Source organism: Triticum urartu, chromosome 5A (assembly GCF_056163025.1).
Source record: "Triticum urartu cultivar PI428250 chromosome 5A, HENAU_Tu73, whole genome shotgun sequence".
NCBI classification, from domain to species: Eukaryota; Viridiplantae; Streptophyta; class Magnoliopsida; order Poales; family Poaceae; genus Triticum; species Triticum urartu.
Window position 1 is genome coordinate 566,945,839 of NC_141877.1, and position 23,700 is coordinate 566,969,538.

The 23,700-nt window shown below is 48.6% G+C and overlaps 1 protein-coding gene across 2 annotated transcripts; it reads left to right on the forward strand.

Moving 5' to 3' along the window:
* The first annotated feature begins 389 nt into the window (after window positions 1-389).
* On the forward strand, window positions 390-9,757 carry LOC125510617 (uncharacterized). 2 transcript variants are annotated; one of them, XM_087521749.1, is made up of 11 exons: window positions 390-462; window positions 1,063-1,068; window positions 6,820-6,972; window positions 7,076-7,280; window positions 7,457-7,547; window positions 7,661-7,803; window positions 7,934-8,177; window positions 8,283-8,387; window positions 8,636-8,818; window positions 8,908-9,112; window positions 9,173-9,757. In XM_087521749.1, the coding sequence occupies exons 1-11, from the start codon at window positions 405-407 to the stop codon at window positions 9,652-9,654; spliced, it is 1,875 nt and encodes a 624-aa protein (XP_087377875.1). In that variant the 5' UTR covers window positions 390-404; the 3' UTR covers window positions 9,655-9,757. The 2 variants fall into 2 exon arrangements, with proteins under 2 accessions (XP_087377875.1, XP_048531800.2); XM_048675843.2 differs by lacking the exons at window positions 390-462; window positions 1,063-1,068 and adding an exon at window positions 5,822-6,044 and having other exon boundaries at window positions 6,697-6,972.
* The last annotated feature ends 13,943 nt before the right edge of the window (window positions 9,758-23,700 follow it).

Here is a 23,700-nt window from a genome sequence, read left to right on the forward strand (position 1 = left end):
ATAGCTCAGTGTTCACCTTTTGTCAAGCATCATGAGTGGATCTCTGCCATGTATTTTGTTGCCATGTTTGAGTGCTATAGCATATTCATCTTGATGCATTTAGAAGGCTACTTGTTGTTTATTGCAGTCTAGTGCCATATTTGTTTTGCTTGCCATTTTCAAACCGTGCATCCGATTCCGGTGATCTTTCTATCGATTTCGACCGAAATCACCTCACCTTTCTAGTGGCACTCTTGGATTTTCCAAGTTGAGGCCAGGTTCAATCATTCCTTTGCAAATCATGCATATGCATCACATACCGCATACCGCATATCATACCATGTTCGTGTGTTGGTTGTTTACTATGTTGTGTGTGCTTCTTTCCGGTGTTGCTTCTTCGGGTTGGTTCCGTTAACGTCGCGTTTATGAGGACCCATTCGACTACGTCCGTTTGTCTTCTTCATGGACTCGTTCTTCTTCCTTGCGGGATTTCAGGCAAGATGACCATACCCTCGAAATCACTTCTATCTTTGCTTACTAGATGCTCGCTCTTTTGCTATGCCTATACTGCGATACCTACCACTTGCTTATCATGCCTCCCATATTGTTAAGCCAAGCCTCTAACCCACCTTGTCCTAGCAAACCGTTGTTTGTCTATGTTACCGCTTTGCTCAGCCCCTCTTATAGCATTGTTAGTTGCAGGTGAAGATTGGAGTTTGTTCCTTGTTGGAACATGGATATTTTGTTGGGATATCACAATATCTCTTATTTAATTAATGCATCTATATACTTGGTAAAGGGTGGAAGGCTCGGCCTTATGCCTGGTGTTTTGTTCCACTCTTGCCGCCCTAGTTTCCGTCATATCGGTGTTATGTTCCCGGATTTTGCGTTCCTTACACGATTGGGTTATAATGGGAACCCCTTGACAGTTCGCCTTGAATAAAACTCCTCCAGCAAGGCCCAACATTGCTTTTACCATTCGCCACCTAGCCTTTTCTTTTCCTTGAGTTCTGCAGACTCAAGGGTCATCTTTATTTAAACCCCCGGGCCAGTGCTCCTTTGAGTGTTGGTCCACCTTGTCAGCCGCCGGTGGCTACCAGGGGCAACTCTGGGCTGGCCTACCGGAAGTTTGGACAATCCGGTGTGCCCTGAGAACGAGATATGTGCAGCTCCTATCGGGATTTGTTGGCACATTCGGGTGGCTTTGTTGGACTTGTTTCACCATTGTCGAGGACGTCTTGTAACCGGGATGCCGAATCTGATCGAATTGTCTTGGGAGAAGGAATATCCTTCGTTGACCGTGAGAGCTTGTGATGGGCTAAGTTGGGACACCCCTGCAGGGATTTGAACTTTCGAAAGCCATGCCCACGGTTATGGGCAGATGGAAATTTGTTAATGTCCGGTTGTAGAAAACCTGAAGTTGATCTTAATTAAAATACATCAACCGCGTGTGTAACCGTGATGGTCTCTTCTCGGCGGAGTCCGGAAAGTGAACACGGTGTTGGAGTTATGCTTGACGTAGGTTGTTCTAGGATCACTTCTTGATCATAGTTGTTCGACCGTGCTTTTGCCTTCTCTTCTCGCTCTCTTTTACGTATGTTAGCCACCATATATGCTAGTCGCTTGCTACAGCTCCACCTCATACCTTTTACCCTTCCTATAAGCTTAAATTAATAGTCTTGATCGCGAGGGTGTGAGATTGTTGAATCTCCGTGACTCACAGATACTTCCAAAATCAGTTTGCAGGTGCCGATGTTACCGAGCAGGTGACGCAACCAAGCTTAAGGAGGAGCTCGATGAAGATCTTGTCCTTTATGTTGTTTCGTTCTAGTTGATCAGTAGTGGAGCCCAGTTGGGGTTGATCGAGGATCTGTGTAGCATTTGGGATAGTCTTCTTTTATCTTGGTTCCGTAGTCGGGCCTTGAGTGTATTTGAATGAATATAATGTTTTATTCATGTATTGTGTGAAGTGGCGATTGTAAGCCAACTATGTATCCTTTTTCCTTATGTATTACATGGGTTGTGTGAAGATTACCTCACTTGCAACATTGCTTTCAATGCGGTTATGCCTCTAAGTCGTGCTTCGGCACGTGAAAGATATAGCCGCATCGAGAACATTACAACCCTACCAGCATCGACTCTGGCGGTAGGAAAAATATCAGATCTCGAAAAAATTCAAACTAGGATCAAATCTAACTAAACTTTTGCAAAAGGGTCAAAACACTAAATTTAGCCTCCTGTCGGTTCTCGCCCCATGTCATAGATGGTGCGTCCTGGCCGACCATATTTACCGGAGGTCTCGGCTTCATGGTGGCGCACGACTCCATGCTCGGCGGGGTAGTTGCCAAGCTGCCCAGCAAGCTCTTTACGGATGCCGTCACAAACTAAAGAATCAACAACGCTTGCGGCTTGCTCTGCCATCTTGTGGTATGGCGATGTTTTGTTGTAGGTGTCAAAAACAATGGGTTGCAGGCTACTACTTCATCCGACCAATAATGTAGGACGTTTTTTGACACTACATTAGTGTCGAAAAACATCTTACATTATGGAACAGAGGGAGTAGCTAATAAGCAGCAGAAGTCAAGTTCTATGGCCAAGTACAACAAAATCAGATCAGTTTGTTAGGGATGACACCAAGCAGGTGAAGTTTTTCCACCTCAATCTTGCTCCTTTGAATGTGAATGTCGGGGTACTCAAATACGTGCATCTCTAAATAGATACATACACCCTCTTCTTACAAGTACCTTGAGAACACAATATTTGATTTTGCACTAACCTGTAAGTGCTTTGTATATATACTTCATAAAAAAGTTACAAATAAACTCTTGAAGTATCCACAGTACGTGGGTTGGAAATGCAATTTCTTAGGTTCTATTTCCGAATACTAAACTGCCTTGAATGAAAAATGTTAACTTCAGTATTTTTTGGAAGACATATCATAGTATGTATAGAATCTTAAAAAAAGCCATTCTACTGTTGTGTAGCTAAGTAGTCACCCTTCTTCATCAACCTTCCACCTTCGAGGCTCCGGAAACAATAGGTCGCATAGAAACGGAAACTCATACGATGTGGCAATTAGAGAATCAAGTTACTTATGAAACATATCGAACTATCTTATGGTGCTCGTTCTTAAGGGAAAAAATTTGGGTGATGATACCTTTTGAATGATATTATGTGTGATCATATCTCCCATTACATGGGCGTAAAACCCAACAGAGCTTGAGAGCATGTATTCCTAGCTCAAAGATAAAGTAAAACTATTCTTCCTAAACAAACTAAGTCTCACATGTAGATGACTTCAGTATTACTTGGAGGCTTCTTGTTTTGTGCAAAGTTTTGAATGTTGTGAGCTATGCACACACAAAAACTTTAAACCTTTAAATATGTTTTAACGCCTCGTCTTTTTTTCATGAAAATTGCAAATCAAATTATTTTCTCACCAGAACTTGGACATACATAGTTCATTTAGTATGTACATGCATGCAATTTTTTTTTCATTTTCTAAACTTGCTCTTTAGATTTATTATTTTGAAACAAGAAGAGCGCATGAGCACAGTTGCACAAAATCATAGGGTTGCTGCTATAAAAATCAGTGTATAAAATAATAACGAATGATGCTATTAGATTTTGATGTTGAAAATAAATTAGTATTTATGATATTGTGTTAAGAAAGTGCGCTCCCTGGGAGTGGGTAGTAGCCGGGATAAAAAAATACATATATTTTTCTTGTGCTCCGAAAAAAAAACAAAGGGCGCCCAAATGTGAGACAAAAAAAGTCCATCCATAAGCCGAAAAGTCCTCCTTATGGCTTCCCGATATACATTGTGGCTTTTGTCCACGAACAAGAAAGCTTAAGCTTAGGGGCAGCACTTAGGTTATGATTAGCCAATAAGCACTGAAATTGTACCATCTAGTACACATAGCAATAACAAGTTAATTCCAATCACAGAGCTATGAGTTACGCATGGGTCCCAGAGTATGGACAGGTTTGGCCACATGTACATTGTGATGCACACGTAGCTAACACGTGGTACAGTATGCGGGATTCCCGAAGCCCCAAGGATGATTGCTGTACACGTTGGATGTTTCAGTTCAGCCACATGGGCACTGTTCCTTAGAGCCAAGACAACCCCTGGGGAACTGTGCCTCAAGATCTGTCAAGATTTGCGGCATTTGCTCCCACTGCGAATATGAGTATGTATGATGGTCGTAATATAAGAAGAGTACACGTGGATAGTTTTAACAAATATGTAAGAGCAACTTCAATGGGGCGATCTATTTCGTCCATCCGCGTCCGTTTGAGTCGGCGCGAACAAAAGTGACGGTCCAACGCGTTGATTCAAACTCAAATCGTGTCCGTCCGGCGTCCACGCCGACCCATTTCCGGCCCAAAATTGCGACTGGAATGCGTCGGCGCGGAAGCGAAGCGGACGCGCTGCGCGTCTCCTCGCCGTCCGCCGCGTCCCCAACTGGTGGCTGACCAACCGCTACGATCAACATAATTTATGACGACCGTCCATCTTGGGCCCACGCGTCAGCGACAACGGTCGTCCTTTTTTAAGTCGGGATGCGGCGGGGCCGTCCTCATCCACTACCACTCACCCCCCGTCCCTATCTGGCCACCCCTGCCCCACGCCGGCGACAACCCTAGCCATCGCCAGCATGGGTTTCTTCACCGGCGTCGGCAGCAGCCGCAAGGGCAAAGCCCCCGACCGCCATTTCCCCTCCCTCCCCGCCCTCCCCGCGCCAGCGCGCGCTCCCCGGCAGAGGCAGCGCATCAGCGTGCCAGTGCACCAGGCCGAGTGGCACTAGCACCATCGCGTGCCTCTGCCGTACCCGGACGTGACGCTGCCGCATGACTGGCATTTGGATCCGGAGAGGATCCCAGTGCCGGCGGCGCCGCGGACGGCCAGGGCCTATGCAGAGGAGGTGCGGCACCGGCGGGCGTTGCTGAGCGAGGAGCAGCGCGCCGACCCGCGCTTCGCCGTCGACTCGCTCAACTGGGCTCGATGGTTCGCCATCGAGCACGAGGAGGTGAGGCGACGCGGCGTCCGCGGCATCGACCACAGCCTGCCGCCGCCCGCGTCGTCGTCCGCGACGAGGACCAGGAGGCCGAGGCCGCCTACCAGGCGGCCATCAAGGAGAGCGAGGAGGAGGAGCGGTGGAGGGAGGCGGACGAGGCGGCTTTCGAGGCTGCCATGGCGGAGGCCATGGCCCTCTCCACGGCGGGCGACTGCGTCGTGCCGTCGGTGGCCCCGCCGTCCCCGTCCAAAGCCGAGCCGGAGGAGCCGGCCTACATCGAGCGCTACTCCTGGACCGGAGTAGTCCGCGAGTGGGTCAGCGCTCCGCCGATCTGGCTCGGGGCGACGGAGAAGCAGGAGGCGGCCTACCTCGACCACTGGCGCCGCGTTCGGCTTGCCGAGGACCGCCGGGAAGGCCAGCGCCTGCAGATGCTCGAGCGCGAGGCCGAAGAGGAGGCGCGCCAGGCCCAGGCAGCGGCGGCAAAGCCCGACATCACCGGCGTCTAGAACGAGGCGTTCCCCTAGGCCGGCCCTGCACCGACGTTGATCGACCTCACCGGTCCGGACAGGGATAGATTTATTTCTGGAGGCTAATCATTCACCAGTTTTTTTTAATCGTCGGACATCTCTTCGCCATCTCTGACACTCCACGCCATCTCCACATGGAGCCATGGAGGGGTGGAGCTGTGGGGGAAGAAACAACCAGCCAGCATGCTGTAACTCAGACCCTAGTGCAGAGAAGTAAATGAGGTAGAGGAGGAGGATGGCAGGTGGGTCCACCAGATGAGGGGAGAGGATGTCACGGGTGTGAGACCGAGGAGAGGGGAGAGATGAGGTGGACGACGGTGAGAACTGGCTTCAGAAGCCACTCGCTGGAGCTGGAGTGCCTCTCCTCTCCATGGAAAATGCTCTCGCCAGGGGAAGAAAGAAGAAACCACTTTGGCTTGGCCCTTTGCAGCGCTGCTAGGGGATAAATACCATTGCCCTGCCGCGCCAAGCTCTCACTTCCTCGCCTCTCACTACCAGGGGAAGCTACTTTGCAAGGTATACTGCTCTTCAGATTTACCGTACTATCTTAGCTGCCGCTGCTGTTGAATTTCCAGATTTTCAGAAACTGTAGCCCCTATTGTGCTCTGTTTATGCTGCATTGTCTGTTTCTGTTTTCCACCCATTTGTTCCGCCACGGCTGATTTCGGCGAATCAGGGCCAGGCTGCTTGATGTTCCGCCTATAAAATATAAATCATGCCGGTTTCCAGCAACATTATGTGTTTTGGGCCATGAAAATTGGGGGAAAACTTACCTGGATTTAGTGGTTTCCTTCTTCTCCAAACCGTGCAAAACCAGCTACTCATACCGTGCACTGGAGAACAACCAACAGATATGCACATGGCCAGATGGCCTGCCCAGCTACTATCATTTTTTAACTGTCGGTCCTTGTCCAAACCCATTCTTGAGCAACATTACCTGGTTTTAAGTAATAGATATGCACCCTTGTACTTGGCTGCAGGAGTGTCCACTTTTGCTTGTTTATGCTCCTATATGATATGATGGCTGCAGGAGTCCCTTGACTGGTCCAGTGTCTGGTTTCTTCATACAACAGCGTCGCATTAGAATATAACACATGATTGATCTTCCACTGTTGGTATAACCATGAGTGTTCGCTACTTCACTCACATTGTTGGCACCATTGCTTAGGTGTCTGTCTATATAGAAGCCTGTGGTGATCGATACCACAGACACACGGTGGCAACATGGGGAGTTCGCGCAACAAGTTCACCTCTCTTCTCCTCATGTTCTGCCTGGTTGTGCTGGTGAGAGCGGAGTATGCCAAGTACAAGGATCCGAAGCAGCCTCTCGCCGTTCGCATCAACGATCTGCTTGGTCGGATGACTCTGGCTGAAAAGATCGGCCAGATGACTCAGATTGAGAGGGTGAACGCCACGGCAGAGGCCATGTCCAAATACTTCATAGGTGCCTCATGTTTTATTTCATTCTAAACAAGTCACTGCAGATGGTGAAGGGCTGCAGAGTTTGTAGTGTAACAAACTAACCATTGTGTTGTATGATGATGCAGGCAGTGTGCTGAGTGGTGGAGGCAGCGTGCCTGCTCCTCAAGCATCTGCTGAGGCTTGGGCTTCGATGGTGAATGAGATACAAAAGGGTTCTCTTTCTACACGGCTTGGTATTCCGATGATCTACGGTATTGATGCTGTCCATGGCAACAATAATGCCTACAGAGCTACTATCTTCCCCCACAATATTGGGCTTGGAGCTACCAGGTAGAAACTGTTTCTGCTTTTGATATGATAATTCAATTTCATCTATTCATATATTACATTGGATGGGTAAGCTGTGAATTTCTCGCGCAAAAAGCACCAACTTTGATGCATATAGTGCATGTGATGCGTATATTGCTAGCATATACATGTATTTATGTGTATTTTTTTCATTCCAGGGACCCTATGCTGGTGAAGAGGATAGGAGAAGCAACTGCTCTTGAAGTTAGAGCTACCGGAATCTCTTACGCCTTTGCTCCGTGCATTGCGGTAATAGATAGTACAGCTTGCTTTTTGAATGCTTTGGTCTGGCATGGGATTGCAAATGTCTTCCTAGTTATCGTTAGGAACACATTTATTTAGTTGACATGATGTTTGCTCAGGTTTGTAGAGACCCAAGATGGGGACGGTGCTACGAAAGCTATAGCGAAGACCCAAAGGTTGTCCAGTCAATGACCACACTCATCTCTGGCTTGCAAGGGGATGCTCCATCAGATTACACAGGAAGGCCATATGTTGGTGGAAGGTAATACTCCATCTGCATCATACAGTTCTAGTAACTGAATTTTCTTCAGTGTGTCTTGTATACTCATGTGTAAAAGGAACTAGTGTTTTATTGATGGAACTAACTTTGATATCACTCTAATACCATGTAGCAAGAAGGTCGCTGCATGCGCGAAGCACTATGTCGGTGATGGTGGAACATATATGGGAATCAACGCAAACAACACAATCATTGATACGCATGGGCTAATGAGCATCCATATGCCTGCTTATTACAATTCTATCATCAGAGGTGTCTCCACAGTTATGGTCTCCTACTCTAGTTGGAATGGGGAGAAAATGCATGCAAACCATTTCCTTATCACCGATTTTCTCAAGAACAAGCTCAAATTTAGGGTCAGTTGCTCATCACAAAGACAGAAGATTGGTGTCTTTATTTGCTTTTGCAAGTATATTAACGGATTCTAATGTTATTTATTTCTTTGGCTCTTGAGCAAACAGGGTTTTGTGATTACAGACTATGAAGGCATTGATCAGATCACCTCTCCTCCGGGCGTAAACTATTCTTATTCAGTTGAGGCTGGAATTGGTGCCGGTATTGACATGGTATGGTCTGTGAACTTTTTACATGATAAAAATTATGGAATGCATCATTCGCTCCATTTTTCTGTTGGGGTCAACACTCAACAGTGGAGTTAATATCTAGTGCCTCATCAGTCACAATAGAGGGGTGGTCCTCTTCTACTGATTATGATACATCCTTGGTGATTTTTTATCTCTGTATACAACTGATGAAAATGCAGTGTTGCCTTCCCTTTCTGAACATAGTCTGAACTGAAACACACTATATGCAGGTGATGGTTCCTTTCGCCTACACAGAATTCATTGATGATCTGACATACCAAGTTAAGAACAACATTATCCCCATGAGCAGAATCGACGATGCTGTCTACAGGATTCTTCGTGTCAAGTTCACCATGGGTCTGTTTGAGAACCCGTTCGCCGATCCAAGCCTCGCCGGTGAAATTGGCAGCCATGTCAGTTCTGAACAACGCAGTTCCTTTCTCTCACACTTCATCCGTCTTGATTATAGTATATTTAGCGATGTGTCCTCTTCTGCTTGTAGGAACACCGCGAAGTTGCCCGTGAAGCTGTCAGGAAATCCCTGGTGTTGCTGAAGAACGGAAAATCTGCCTCCACTCCGTTGCTGCCTCTCCCGAAGAAGGCCGGTAAGATCCTCGTCGCCGGCAGCCACGCCGACAACCTGGGCAACCAATGTGGGGGGTGGACGATCACATGGCAAGGAGAGCCTGGCAATAACAACACTGCAGGTAAATGTCATCTCTCGTTGAGTCTATTGTTCGAACAAAATTTCATGGCATGGAATGCAGGCACGACGATCCTCTCGGCGATCAAGTCCACGGTCGACCCCGGCACGCAGGTGGTCTACGCCGAGAATCCAGGCAGAAGCGCCGTGGATGCCGGCGAGTACGACTACGCCGTCGTGGTGGTCGGTGAGCCGCCGTACGCCGAGACAGCGGGCGACAACCTGAACTTGACGATCCCGGAGCCCGGCCCGGCCGTGATCCAGACCGTGTGCGAGAGCGTCAAGTGCGTGGTGGTCCTCATCTCCGGCAGGCCGTTGGTGGTGGAGCCGTACATCGGCGCCATGGACGCGTTCGTGGCCGCCTGGCTGCCCGGCTCGGAGGGTCAGGGCGTCGCCGACGTGCTGTTTGGTGATTACGGGTTCACCGGGAAGCTGCCGCGGACGTGGTTCAAGTCGGTGGACCAGCTGCCGATGAACGTCGGCGACGAGCACTACGACCCGCTGTTTCCCTTCGGGTTCGGGCTCACCACCGAGGCGATGAAATGAGTCCGGTGCGATGAGTGCTGTAAGACATGAGATGCTACGGATGCTTATGTCGTGTGGCACAAAATAACGAGATGCTAAATCAAGCGTGGAGGGTTCTTAATCAGCAGTTCTTCACCGTGTTCCTCTCGCGGCCTTCAATAATAATCTCAATCCTTGTACCATGATATTATATGAATATAAAGATACTAATGACCCCTCGAATCAGCACGTAGGTGTGGATGTGGCGAAAACACGAATCGGATGAATGATGCATCACATGGAAGTGTGGTTTATCTACCGTGAATCCACTGTCCGTGATCGTTTTGAAATTCATGCTACTTTTTTGGTTTCAACTTGTATCAACATGGTTCATTTGTGTACCAATAAAAAAGGGATGGGCTTGTTTTGAATCGGGTTTGCAAATACATGATGATACACGATAAAACATTAAAATACATTTTGGAGCGGAGAAAACCCCAATGTAACACTTTGAAATAAGACAAATTATAATACCACACAAATACTATTGAAATAGTAGCACCAATATTAAAATAACCATGAACGATGGATGCATAGCATGTGCGACGAAGGAAAAAATGTCGCAATTTTTTTGAGAAATATCTGTAATTTTATTTAGACTCGCAACCATTACACTACACTGATTTGGATTTACGGTCCAAGAAATTACAAAATAAAAAGTAACTCCTGCAACTAAGAGTTACAATGAAATCTCTTAGAGACATCAGCTCCATAGTAATAATCTTTGTAAGATGAAAATTGCCAATACTATGGTAAAGAGATTGCAATTAGATTGGAGCGGCGATACTGCAACTCGTTCACCTGTGCGAACTTGATTACTGATAAAGGTTTTTGAAAGCCCCTTGAGTTGCTCATTCAAAAGATATGGGAAGCCATGGGCGACGAGCATACAAGCGTCGGAGATGACTCCCTAGAAGTTCAGGCTCGAACCATTAAGTATTCATCATAAATGTCGAGGAAAAGTTCCAACTCCACAAAGAGTCAACCCAACAAAAGCAACATGGCACATAACACACAACGATTTGAATAATCAGTTCTACAAGCACACATAATCTGGCTTCATGGCACCACCACAAAAAAAGAGTAATTTTTTCGTAAAACACTATACGAAGTTTTTGGATTTTTTTAAATTCACTAATACTTTCTAAAATTCACGATCACTTTTTGAATTAATGAAGTTTTTTCTGCAAATCACAAATGTTTTTTTGAATTCATGTTTTATTATTTTGCAAAAAAATTTGAAATTCCGGAATGTTTTTTTAATCTGGAACCTATCTCTAATTTTCCAAAAGAATTTAAAAGTAAAATAAAAAACAAACCTAAAAAACCAGGCTCCCCACATCATGCAGGGGGTTCGTACTTGGAGGTTATCCTCCGAGTCCTCTAACTCATGCGTGAGCTCCTAATTAGCGCCTTAAAGCGCCCAGACTCTTGTTGGCGCTCATGCGCGCCCCTAGCAGGCCGCAACCCATTAGGGCATGTACAATGGTTCTATCTTAACAGTGCCACGTAGAATAAATGATGAGGTGGAGGAGAGAGAAATCATAAGAGAAGGCTTGTCTTATCTTATTTAAGAGAAGACAAGAAATGATCTTTTAGTATAATTTGTCTCAACATGTTTATAGAAACAACTAATTATTGAAGATAAGGCTAAGAGATGGCCCATTGTAGACATGTTTTTTTATCATCTCTAATTTACATACAAAACTTAAAATAAGACTATCTTATCAATCATTGTACATGCCCTTAGTTAGAAACCACTGCTATTTTCCAATAGCTTTTGCTCGCCTGGTGGACCTGTGACTGTTTTGGTCATTCAGTTGACTAGTAGACAAGTGCCCGTTGACTTTTTAAAAACAAAAAAGTTCATAAAATGGAAAAAAAAAGCTCAAATTTTTGAAAGAAGTTTGGAAACTTGGTAAAATCCATAAAATTTGAAAAAAAATATTCACCAATTTGGCAAAGCTCAAGACATGGAAAAGTTTGTAATTTGAAAAAAATTCACCAATTTTAATAATAAAATCAAAAAATATTGAAAAAAATGTATTTGGGAAAAGTCCACAAAATTTGGAAAAAGTTAACGAATTAGCAAAATCTTTTCAATTTTGAAAAAAGTCCACCTATTTGAAAAAATAAATGAAAAAGGAAAAAATGAAGGGAAAATAAAAAGAAAGAAACCAGACAAAAACCGAGTAAAATAAGCAAACCAGAAACACATAAAAGAAAAAACTGGTTGGCTTCTGAAAATGAACAAATAGTAGAAAATGAAAAAAAAAGATAAAGAAAATCACCCACCATGCTAGGTCAGCCCAAGAGTGTGTATGCTCATCTATTCCTGAGCCTACTGGAGGGATATAATGTGACATTAAGCTTGACAAAATGAAAAGACTTGCCTTCTTTTAATTAAAAGATGGTCCCGTACCAACAAAATCTCTCATCACAGTTTAAACTCATTGTACATTGTACATTATATTCTTGTTGCTATACCAAAATTACATGGCGTACCGGTGAGCTATATCTAAGATGTTGAGGCCCGATATTTCTATATGAAGATTCAGGTGGGGGAGTTCTCCTCCCCCCACGTGACAATTCAAAATAAAAAAACTAAGATGTTGTAATGGAACCAGCCCGTAGGGTTCATGTTCTAGACTAAGCATTGATGGAACCATGATAATCCCACTGTCCCATATATTGAACCGGCTCAGGTAGTTAGGTTTATTGTGATGAAACCAACCCAGAGGGTTCAAGTGCTACACTGTCTAATGGCATTATTGAACCGACTCAGATATTGAACCGACTGAGATAGTTAGCTTTATTGTGATGGAACCGGTCCATAGGGTTGAAGTTATAGATTTAGAACCGGTGCTCAAATTTTTTGGATTTATTTCATCCTTTTCGGTGGTGTTCGTTCAGTGGGAGTTCAATATCTTGAAGGTGTTTGAATAGGATGGGTATGTGTTCATAGAGTTAAGTCTATCTACGTGTATACCCCGCAAAAAAAGTATATGTACATGCATGTGGGCATCTATCTTTGTATTGTCTAATGGCATTTTTAAGCAAACATCTAACGGAACAATGGCATTTTTGAAATATCTAATGGCATTTTTAGCAAACATCTTAAGGATCGATGACATTTTTGAATAGTTATAATTTCTAATAGCAAAACTGAGTAGTGAGACACAACTAATGACATAAATGATAAAAACCCTATAACAAGATAAAAATGTTTCATCAACTACGTGTCCTGCTATTTACCAATCCCAGCAACCAATGGCGGGGCATGCTTCCCGGTCAACCCGTTCCAGATGAGCATCAAGTCGAAGTAAGAGCATCTCCAACCGCGCTCCCAACATGCCCTTTTCAGGCGTTTTTTCCGTGTCAGCGTCCAAAAAACGGCCCAGTCGCACCCTCAGAAGCCCGTTTTTCACTGGCTTGAGCCGAAATTAACGCCGGCGTACCCAGACCGAACCCAGCGCACTCGGGGCGCCCGGGGGCGCCGGGGCGAGCATTTTTTGTGCGAAAGAACCGCAGGCCAGCCGCGTCAGCGAGACGGCGCCTCGGTTTCCTGCGGCGGCAGCCTTGCCATTGATTCTCACGGGCGGCGCGTCACGGGCGGCGCGGCGACACCTCCCCTCCCGCCACGCGTACACACGGCGCGGGCAATAAAACCCGCCGCTCCCACTCGCCGCTGGCCACACTAGTCCGAGCCCAAGCCATCCGCCGAGCTCCCCCGTCTTTGCTCTCTCTCGCCCGCGCCGCCGAGCTCCCCCGTTCTCCCCTTCCCCGGCAATGGCCGAACGCTTCCCCGGCGACGCCGCGGCGGCCAACGGATTCGGCCGCCGCTCGCTCCAGGAGTGGGAGGCGTGGTTGCTTTTCGAGGCCAACATCCCGATGTCACCGGACATGCGCGCCGGGCCGACGGGGTGGAGGCTCAGCAACGACGGCGTCCCCATCCCTCGATGCCCGACGTCGACGCGCACCCCGGCGTCTTCGCCGCCGAGGTCGACCGCGTGCGGTCGTCCCTCACGGAGGAGCAGCGCGCCCTTCCCCAATACGTCGCCGACAACCACGCGGCGTGGGCAGACTACTTCCAGCGATGGCAAGCGCAACGGCTGGCGTCCACGAACGGGGCGGCGTCAAGAACAACGACGGCCACGTGTCTGGTGGGGCGTCCCGGGCCGCACGCTCCACGAGGTACTGGAGTACCTCGAGGGCGGCAATAACCTGCCGCTGGCATACCCTGCCACGGCGGCCGCCCTCCCCCCCCCCCCCCGCTGGAGCGCCGGGCCATGGGTGCCCAGGAGGTTCGGCTCCTCCTCTTCTTCCTTGTCCTCCCGCTCCTCCTCCCACTCTTCCGGCTCGCCGGCGCTGTTCGACGTGAAGGCCGAGCCCGCCGCGGAGACGCAGCTCGGTGGGCGCACCCGCAGCGCCGGCATCGTCATCAACGAGGGTGGCAGGCGCGCCCCCTCCTCGGCTCCTCCGCGCTTCGTCAAGCCAAAGGCGGGGCCGGGGCATGCCGCCGTGAAGACGAAGCCCGGGCTCGTCCGCGGCGTCAAGGAGGAGTCGACGACGCGGCGACCCTCAAATGGGCGCGCCATGACTGGGCGCAGCTGGAGCTGGAACGCCAGCGCGCCGCCTACGAGCGGTTTGAAGCTCGGCGCCATGGCCGGGTGATACGTCCATTTTGCATCATGCTTTTATATCGATATTTATTGCATTATGGGCTATTATCACACATTATGTCACAATACTTATGCCTATTCTCTCTTATTTTACAAGGTTTACATGAAGAGGGAGAATGCCGGCAGCTGAGATTCTGGGCTGGAAAAGGAGCAAATATTAGAGACCTATTCTGCACAGCTCCAAAAGTCATGAAACTTCACGGAAGTTATTTACAGAATATATAAAAAATACTAAGCGCAAGAAGTACCAGAGGGGGCCACACACCAGCCACGAGGGTGGGAGGCACGCCCTACCCTCCTGGGCACGCCCCCTGCCTCGTGGGCCCCATGGTGGCCCTCCGATGCTCATCTTCTTCTATATGGAGTCTTTCATTGAGGAAAAAATCATAAGCAAGCTTTCGGGACGAGACTTCGCCGTCACGAGGCGGAACCTTGGCGGAACCAATCTAGGACTCTAGGGGAAATCAACATCATCGTCATCACCAACGATCCTCTCATCGGTAGGGGGTCAATCTCCATCAACATCTTCACCAGCACCATCTCATCTCAAACCCTAGTCCATCTCTTGTATCCAAATCTCTGATTGGTACCTGTGGGTTGCTAGTAGTGTTGATTACTCCTTGTAGTTGATGATAGTTGGTTTACTTGGTGAAAGATCATATGTTCAGATCCATTATGCATATTAATACCCCTCTGATTATGAACATGAATATACTTTGTGAGTAGTTACGTTTGTTCCTGAGGACATGAGAGAAGTCTTGCTATTAGTAGTCATGTGAATTTGATATTCGTTCGATATTTTGATGAGATGTATGTTGCCATCCCTCTAGTGATGTCATGTGAACGTCGACTACATGACACTTCACCATTGTTTGGGCCTAGAGGGAGGCATTGGAAAGTAATAAGTAGATGATGAGTTGCTAGAGTGATAGAATCTTAAACCCTAGTTTATGTGTTGCTTCGTAAGAGGCTGATTTGGATCCATATATTTCATGCTATGGTTAGGTTTACCTTAATACTTTTGTTGTAGTTGCGGATACTTGCAATAGGGGTTAATCATAAGTAGGATGTTTGTCCAAGTAAGGACAACACCCAAGCACCGGTCCACCCACATATCAGATTATCAAAATACCGAACGCGAATCATATGAATGTGATGAAAATTAGCTTGACGATAATTCCCATGTGTCCTCGGGAGCGCTTTCCTTCATATAAGAGTTTGTCCAGACTTGTCCTTTGCTATAAAAAGGATTGGGCCATCTTGCTGCACTTTATTTACTTTTATTACTTGCTACTGGTTACCAATTATCTTATCACAAAACTATCTGTTACCGATAATTTCAGTGCTTGCAGAGAATACTTTGCTGAAAACCGCTTATTATTTCCTTCTGCTACTCGTTGGGTTCGACACTCTTACTTATCGAAAGGACTACGATAGATCCCCTATACGTGTGGGTCATCACCGGGACAAGGGAGGCGTCGTCGTCCTCGATGGCAGCGACGACGACGACGATGCGCCGCTGCCACCATCGGTCCACCTTGGAGACGCCGGACAGGGGTCCAGCAGGGGCGGCCGCGCCGTCAAGAAGGAGAAGGACGCCGCCGACGACGAGGACGGCGGCGACGTCGGCGACTTCGCCGCGCTCAGCGACTTCTTCGCCCCGCAAATGTCTTTTTTTTAATAATTTATGTAACGGCGAACATATTGAATATTAATGTCAGGTTTGCCGAATTTAGCAAAACTTTACTGAATTCAGATTCTTTAAAATAAAAAAAATACGTCTGGGACAACCCTGGGGCGAACGGCTGGGAAGCCGCTCACCCCTGCGCCGATTTTAGCGCCGGTTCACCCCGGGGTGCATAAGATCGTCGCCTGAGAGGCCAATGGCTGGAGACTGGATGACGATAACGCCGGTGCGTGCGTCGGCTGGCACACGTACGGCCGCGCGATCTTTAATCGTGCACTTGGCAGTACAATAGCAATACTACGTTGTCCTCGTCACGCACTTGCCTTTTACGTGTAAGAAATGTGTACCACGACCGTGCTAAAAATGACAAAAAGGCGTCGACGTCTCGCCGGAAACGTTGGCCACCTAAAATCTTTTCGTCCTGATCCGGATGGGAGTGGCGCCATCGCTGGAGGTGGACGTCGCCGTAAAAATACAAAAGGTGATCAATCCACGTATTAGCTTCGACCATGTCAAGTAAGTAGAGCTAGCTGCAGCTTGAGTGTATGAATATCTTGAGTTGAGTAATACAGTTTTTCACCCGCAGAAAAAAAAAGAGCTTCGAAGCAAGCTATATATGTGTGTGAAAAAGCACGCTGGCTGATGCGATGTGCTTGTTTTTTGAATCGAATTGGTTGTGAGCAGTTGTGATAACTACTATGTGCACTTGTTCCCTGTTCCATTTATCTGTCTTGTACGCTTGCTCGGGTGCAAATGCAGCGATCGCCGACGCATGTACGCGACCTAGGCAGCTGCTAGGGAGGGTCCAACCATCTCCATCGCAACGGTGAAGAATCAAAAAAGGATGATGCGTGCACCGTACGTTACGTGCGTACACCCAAAAAACACCTTGAGGGCACGATCAAGCCACCCGGCCATGTGCATTGCATGAGCCGTGCGTGACTGTTAATCGGCTACGTACGTAGTACGACGAGAAGGCGCCGTCCCAAATCAATCCTACTAGTACCCATAAGTTAACCCAGTCGTTATCGTGCGTGGTTGTATGCTATGCACCGCCGCCGCCCATCTCTCTTTCCATCATGCATGCGTCCAACACGATCGAGGTCGACCCGACCAGGTAACGTTGCTAGGTCTAGAGGCAAGTCGCTGCCGCCGTTCAGCTGAACGGGTTTCTTTCCTCCCCCGGAACAACTGCCTGATGGTTATCCAGCAGCACGACGCCGCGTCCGTGTCCGTGAGACGAGAGCGGTAAATTCTTTCCGTAGGCGTGGCGTTGTTGGGCAACGCGCGGCGTTTCCAAGGGAAACGGCGTGGTGGCAAAGTCCCTACGCTCCCGTTCACTCCCGTCGACCATATCGATCCAAGCACGGCCCTGCGCTGCACGCCACAACGGCCGTGTCCGTCGCCCTCGCCCCCCACCGCCCCATGTCGGGTCACCTTGCCGAGACAAGCGTCGTACGCATCACACGGAAGAAACCAACCGCCAGCGCGACGCGGATGCCCCTCTTCTCTTCTCTCTGGGGTTTGATCGATGCGTACGGTGCGGTAAAACATATAAAGAGCTAAAAAACCTCGTTACACAGGACACAGGGCACGCGCACTCACGTGCCCCACGAGCGTGTTGCCCAAAGGCCAAAGGAGAGAGCCAGAAAGCTCGGACCAAAAAAGCCGGCCAAAAGCACAAGGGCCGGAGGGTTCTCAGGGCATCTCCAGCCGTTGGCTTCCTCAGGACGCATAAAAATCGTCCTCTGAGGATGAGCCGGCGATACACTTGGCGCTGGTGGCGGTTTTGCGTCCAGTCGTCGCCCCTCAGACGCCGAAATTGGCCCACTTTGCAGCCTAATTTTAGCGAACAAAGGGCCCATATGGGCGAGAATAGGCCCATATTCGACGTGATTTCGCCGTGTCTCGGCGTTCAATTATCAATATAATTATTTCTTATCACATATTTCATCACAGAAAAATCAAATACTTCAACAAAATAGTACAACAACAAATAGTTCAATACAAATTATATAGTTCAACAAACAAAAACTCGTATTTCATCACACGGCGTCCCCCTTGAGCCTCCATAGGTGCTCAATCAGATTTTTCTGCAGTTGATGATGCACCTGTGGGTCTCGGATCTCCTGACGCATACTGAGATAGGCAGTCCAAGTTGCCGGTAGCTGGTGATCAACTTCGGCTAGAGGACCCTGCCTGTAGTATGGTTCAGTGTCAAACACTGGGTCTTCTTGCTCGCTCTCAATGATCATGTTGTGCAAGATGACACAGCAAGTCATAATCTCCCACATTTGATCTTTGGACCAGGTCTGAGCGGGGTACCGAACAACAGCAAATCGAGATTGGAGCACACCAAATGCCCGCTCGACATCCTTCCTGCAAGCCTCCCGAAGCTTCGCAAACCAAGCGTTCTTGCCTCCTGCCACAGGGTTTGAGATCGTCTTCACAAATGTCGACCATCTCGGATAGATGCCGTCAGCTAGATAGTATCCCTTGTTGTATTGGTGCCCATTGATCTCGAAGTTCACCGGAGGAGAATGGCCCTCAACGAGCTTGACAAAAACAGGAGAGCACTGCAGCACGTTGATGTCATTGTGAGTTCCTGGCATACCAAAGAAGGAGTGCCAAATCCAGAGGTCCTGTGTGGCTACCGCCTCAAGCACCACACTGCAACCGCCTTTGACGCCTTTGTACATCCCCTGCCAACCAAATGTGCAGTTCTTCCATTTCCAATGCATGCAGTCGATGCTTCCAAGCATCCCAGGAAATCCTCTTGCTGCATTCTGGGTTAGGATCCGAGCAGTGTCTTCCGCATTTGGTGTTCTCAAGTATTGTGGCCCAAACACTGCCACCACTGCCCGACAGAACTTGTAGAAACACTCTATGCTGGTGGACTCGGCCATGCGCCCATAGTTGTCGAGTGAATCACTGGGAGCTCCATATGCAAGCATCCTCATCGCTGTCGTGCATTTCTGGATGGAGGTGAATCCAAGAGCGCCAGTGCAATCCATCTTGCACTTGAAGTAGTTGTCGAACTCCCGGATGGAATTCACAATCCTGAGGAAGAGCTTTGGGCTCATCCGATAACGGCGCCGAAATGTTCTCTCGCCATGAAGTGGAGTATCGGCGAAGTAGTCGGAGTAGAGCATGCAGTAGCCTTGGAGACGATGCCGGTTCTTTGCTTTCACCCGCCCCGGCACCGAGCCACCTCGCCGCGGCTTTTCATTGCTCGCCAGCAGCTGGGCGAGGGCGGCGAGCACCATGAGATGCTCTTCTTCCTGGACGTCGGCCGCGGCTTCCTCATCCAGCAGCGCGGCGAGCTCTTCCTCCTCATCCGAGTCCATCGCCGAGACAGGCAAAACGCCAAACACCTTGCGCTCGGTGGGCGTGTACCCGCCGTTAAACCGCGCCTCCGCGGCCGGAAACGGCGGCCGGAAACGCCCAACTGCTGTGGGAGGGGCTGCCGCGGCGAAGCGCTGCTATTTTCCGGCGGGGAATGGCTATCTACCAGAGTAGGGCGGCGGCCGTCGCCGGGATATAGCTAGTGGTGGCCGAGGGCGCGGGGGTGCGAGGCGAGTCGGGGAAAGAAAACCTTAACTTTTTCCTTATCGGTGTGGGCTAGGCGTGCTTTTTCCTAGCGCCGGAGCCCCCAACTGCTCCCCAGCGCGCCGGGTTCGGCCTGTAACCGCCGGGCGGAAAAAAGGTCCGAACCGGTAATTTTCGACGTCCTGGGGACGCGACTGGGCCGTTTTTTCGGCGTCGGCGCCGAAAAAGTGCCTGGAGGACCTGTTGGAGGCGCGGCTGGAGATGCCCTCACGTGCAGGAGCACCAGCGCCGGCGAGCTTTCCGACCGAGCAGGGCACTGCGTTGCTACACACGTACGCGGCGCCAAGTTTAAATTATTGGGCTATGTACTCTGACGTGCGTGAACCGGCAGGTCACCGCGCACAGGCACCCGACAGCAGGAGTGCCTCGCTTCGTTTACGGGTAAAAGAAAAGTGAGTGGCCGCGTCGACGCAAAACACGAGCGTTCCACGCTAAATTTACCGGGTACGGCACCTCTCTGTGAAGTCTGAGCGCGTTGCGTGCCTGGCTAGCTTGAGGCGCCCGGCTTGTCTCGCCCGACGTGGCCCAACTTCGTGAGGCATCACGGTCCCTCTCCTCGATCTACGCCAAACAACTGCCTCGTCAAGGGCATCTACATTCGGACTTTGACAAATCCGGCCCTCTAAACACCCACAAACACGTCCACAGACAGCGTCGAACGGTCCTTCGTTTGGCCTGTCTGACAGTCACACACTTCAATATGCATGGCGATCATTTTGGCCAAAAACAGTTCGGTGCAGAAAAATACAAATTGTTCATACTTATGATTTCCAATATGGATGTAACATCCGTGTTGGCGGGGCCGAAGCTACTGGGTGGCCGGAGTGGACCGCGGCCTACCCTGGGATTTAGTTCCAACATATATACATATATACGTATAGAGGGATGGGCCATAGAAGAAGAAAAAAAATGGTCCATCAACACTTCATGATTTGACCCAAAACAACCAACATCAGATCACACACCACACACACGAAGCCAGATCAGTCGCACGCGACACTGAAACCCTGCACGGCGCCCAGCCCTCCCCCCCTCCCAAAAAAAAATCCCTGCCGCTCCCTACATCGTCGCCCTCCCCGGTTGCCAGCCGCCGAGGAGGCTCCTCCGCACCTGCCTCTCCGTCACGCCCTCGGTGCTAGCTGGGCCACTGCCCTAGCGACAACCCTGCTACCCCAGTGCCCTGCCTCGACCGTCTGGCGCCTCTGCATGCCGGCGGCAGCCGCCCACCGCCCAGTTTGAACTCCGGCACTAGGCTCACCTGATTTAAGGTACCATTTCCCAATCCCTCAAAATTTTAATTAGGGTTTGCTTCATTGCTGGATATTTGTTGTGTTGTGCACTGTCCGGTACAATACATGAACATGAACCGGTCAATTTAGCGCATATTTTTGTTCAATTATGTCATTATGATTGATAGAAAGTAAACGTTATTGCATAATTATTAGAAAATGAAGAGGACGGTGATACATACATGCTATGAAGAGTATGAATTGTCATTATGAATCTTCTTGTTCATAGTGACAGTTCATATCCTTCACAAAGCGAGCATTGATGACCTTATTTTTTAAGTTATAAATCATTTTTCTACTTACCCTTTGTTCTCTTACTTTTGAGTAATTTTTACTGCAGACGAGAATCCATCGATGATGTAGAAGTAATAACCACAGGGCATCGTCAGGTGCGGTGACCTTGATCGGTTGTGGCTGTAGGAGAGGACAAACAAAGAAGAGAAGAGGGTTGGTTGCACATGGAGGGGGGGGGGGCGAATATGGGCGAATTGGTGTAGGGCCCTAGCAGCCAGTCTGACGAGGCGGACGCGCCCGGGTCTTCTCATATCCGTTCTAGATTTGAGCTGCATATGATGGTGCAAGTCAGCCTAAGCGTCTGAGGCACCCGTCTAGGACACTTTTTTTACCGCTCAGTGACCGGGCCGTCCACCCGGGTGTTTAACGCCCGGTTGTCGATGCTCTAACCCTGGATCCCTCTCATTTACTGTCAACATGGCCCAAGTACGTTCATTGATCAAGACTTTCCGTCCTTTTGGATTGCGACTCAAAGCGCTTTCGCCTTTCAGAAACCTTTATTGATAATGTTCGTGAGTGTGAAAGAGTGACAACATTGTTGTTCCAGTCCAACTACAGATTCTTTATTGAATTCTTGAGAGTATTTCTTCTAGCAGAGATTTATACCACGAAGAAGATGTTTCCAAGAGATTTCATAGTAATTCTTAGTCATAGGGGTTACTTTGTATTTTCTTGGATCTTAGATCCACATCAGTGTACCTGTAATTGTTATGAGTATGAATAAAATTACATGTGTTTTCTTAAAAAATGCTTTGATGTCTTTTTAGCATCACCCGAGCTTTCTTCTCCAGCTTGCGCTCGACCTATTTCTAGCTTCTAGGATGAGCCCCGGTGCAAACATTCACAGCCAATGTGCACCGGCTTTTTGGCATATTGGACCACATGCATGACGATATTGATAAAAAGGACCACCCCTGAATGCAATCGACAAAATTACCACAACAACAAGGGGCTTTCGGTGGCGGCGGCGACCTTGACCGGTTGCGACACGGTCGGCAGCGGTGTGGGTTGGGGCTTTACGGTGATAAATCAGGGGGTTGGGGTGCCATCGGTGCAGCGATGACGGCTAGAACTATAGTGGCAGCTATGCGGATTGGAAGAAAAGAGAAGAGGAATGGACTGGTCGGGCAAGAAGGGAGGGCCTTCTTCAAGAGAATTGACGCGGGCCCTTGCGCCAGTCCTACGTGACGGCCGCACCCGGGCATCCTCATATTCGCTCAGGATATATGGGTCGGGTATGAGAAGTGGCCCTTTGAGACGGAGTTGCCAGGTCCTATTTGGTGTCTCTTTCTTGTCTAGGCAATGATAGGACAAACCGTCCGGACATTTGCGACAGGTATCAGGGCTTTGGCTATTGATGCTCTCAGGCTTCAAACTTGATGTTTTTTTTGCGAGAAAACTTCCGATCTATTCATCATCATTCAAGGTAGTACAAAATACACCAGAACTAAATATTACATCCCGGTCTGTAGAACAGCTAGCGGCGACTAGAAGCACTGGAACGAGCCCAAGGCGCGCCGCCGTCACCGTCTCTCCCTCGCCAGAGCTAGACATACATTGTTGTCGTAGAGAGTCGAGAATTTGTTGTATTAAGGCCCCATAGGAGCAGCGCATCAGAATAACAATCACCGCCGAAAAAGAGAAGCATAGATCGAAAGGACCAACCCGCAGACACGCAAAAGAAGACAAATGAAGATCGGATCCACCCAAGGCAAACGTTGCACGCCCTCCGATGACGCTAGAAGCATAACCGAAACGACGGATAGGCGGAAGAACCTTCTTCCATCTTCAATAAGTCGCCGCCGCTAGAAGCACAACCGGAACGAGGGCTAGGCGGGAGAACCTTATTTCATCTTCAGAAAGCCGTCACCGCTTCGTCTTCGTGAGCATGGCACAAACCCAACTAAAAAAACTCTAAAAACGGAGCCCTTCGCCGGCAAAAACTGAGATCCACTGTGCCTACATGACTATAGGAGATGAGACGGACCGGCGAGAGGGAAGGAAACCCTAGCCGAGCGCCAAGGGTTTGTACGAGCAAAGGGGTACAGATGCACTGTAGTATACTTTGATTTATGCTAGGTTTCTAGCTCGTAGCTAACTCGTTTGAGAGGGGAATATTTTGATATTGGATCATAAACGTGACGGCACATGCCATATCTGCCCTGAATATAGAAACAAACTAAAAGCACCCATCAACGGACAACGTATACATCCTTGAATCCTTTTTTGGTTCCAAGTCATTGAACGCGTAGTCTCGATTACGTACTAGTGATACTATATATACTATGCTTAGTTTGCCGGCCCAGCCAGCTGCTTTCCTGCACTTATTTCTGGGTAATGCCCGGTCTGGAACGTAGGAAATAAAAGAAAAATACATAAACGTAAAAGCTACACCAACGGGAACAAGGCGCGACATATGCGATATACGTCCAGGACAACTGTGTAGACAATGAAACTAAAATACACG

Excerpts from the sequence above, each read along its gene's own strand:
- LOC125510617 (XM_048675843.2), top strand. The coding sequence starts at position 6,753 with ATGGGGAGTTCGCGCAACAAGTTCACCTCTCTTCTCCTCATGTTCTGC. Across the intron at positions 6,973-7,075 it reads CATGTCCAAATACTTCATAG|GCAGTGTGCTGAGTGGTGGA; the intron begins GTGCCTCATGTT and ends ATGATGATGCAG. Across the intron at positions 7,548-7,660 it reads CCTTTGCTCCGTGCATTGCG|GTTTGTAGAGACCCAAGATG; the intron begins GTAATAGATAGT and ends ATGTTTGCTCAG.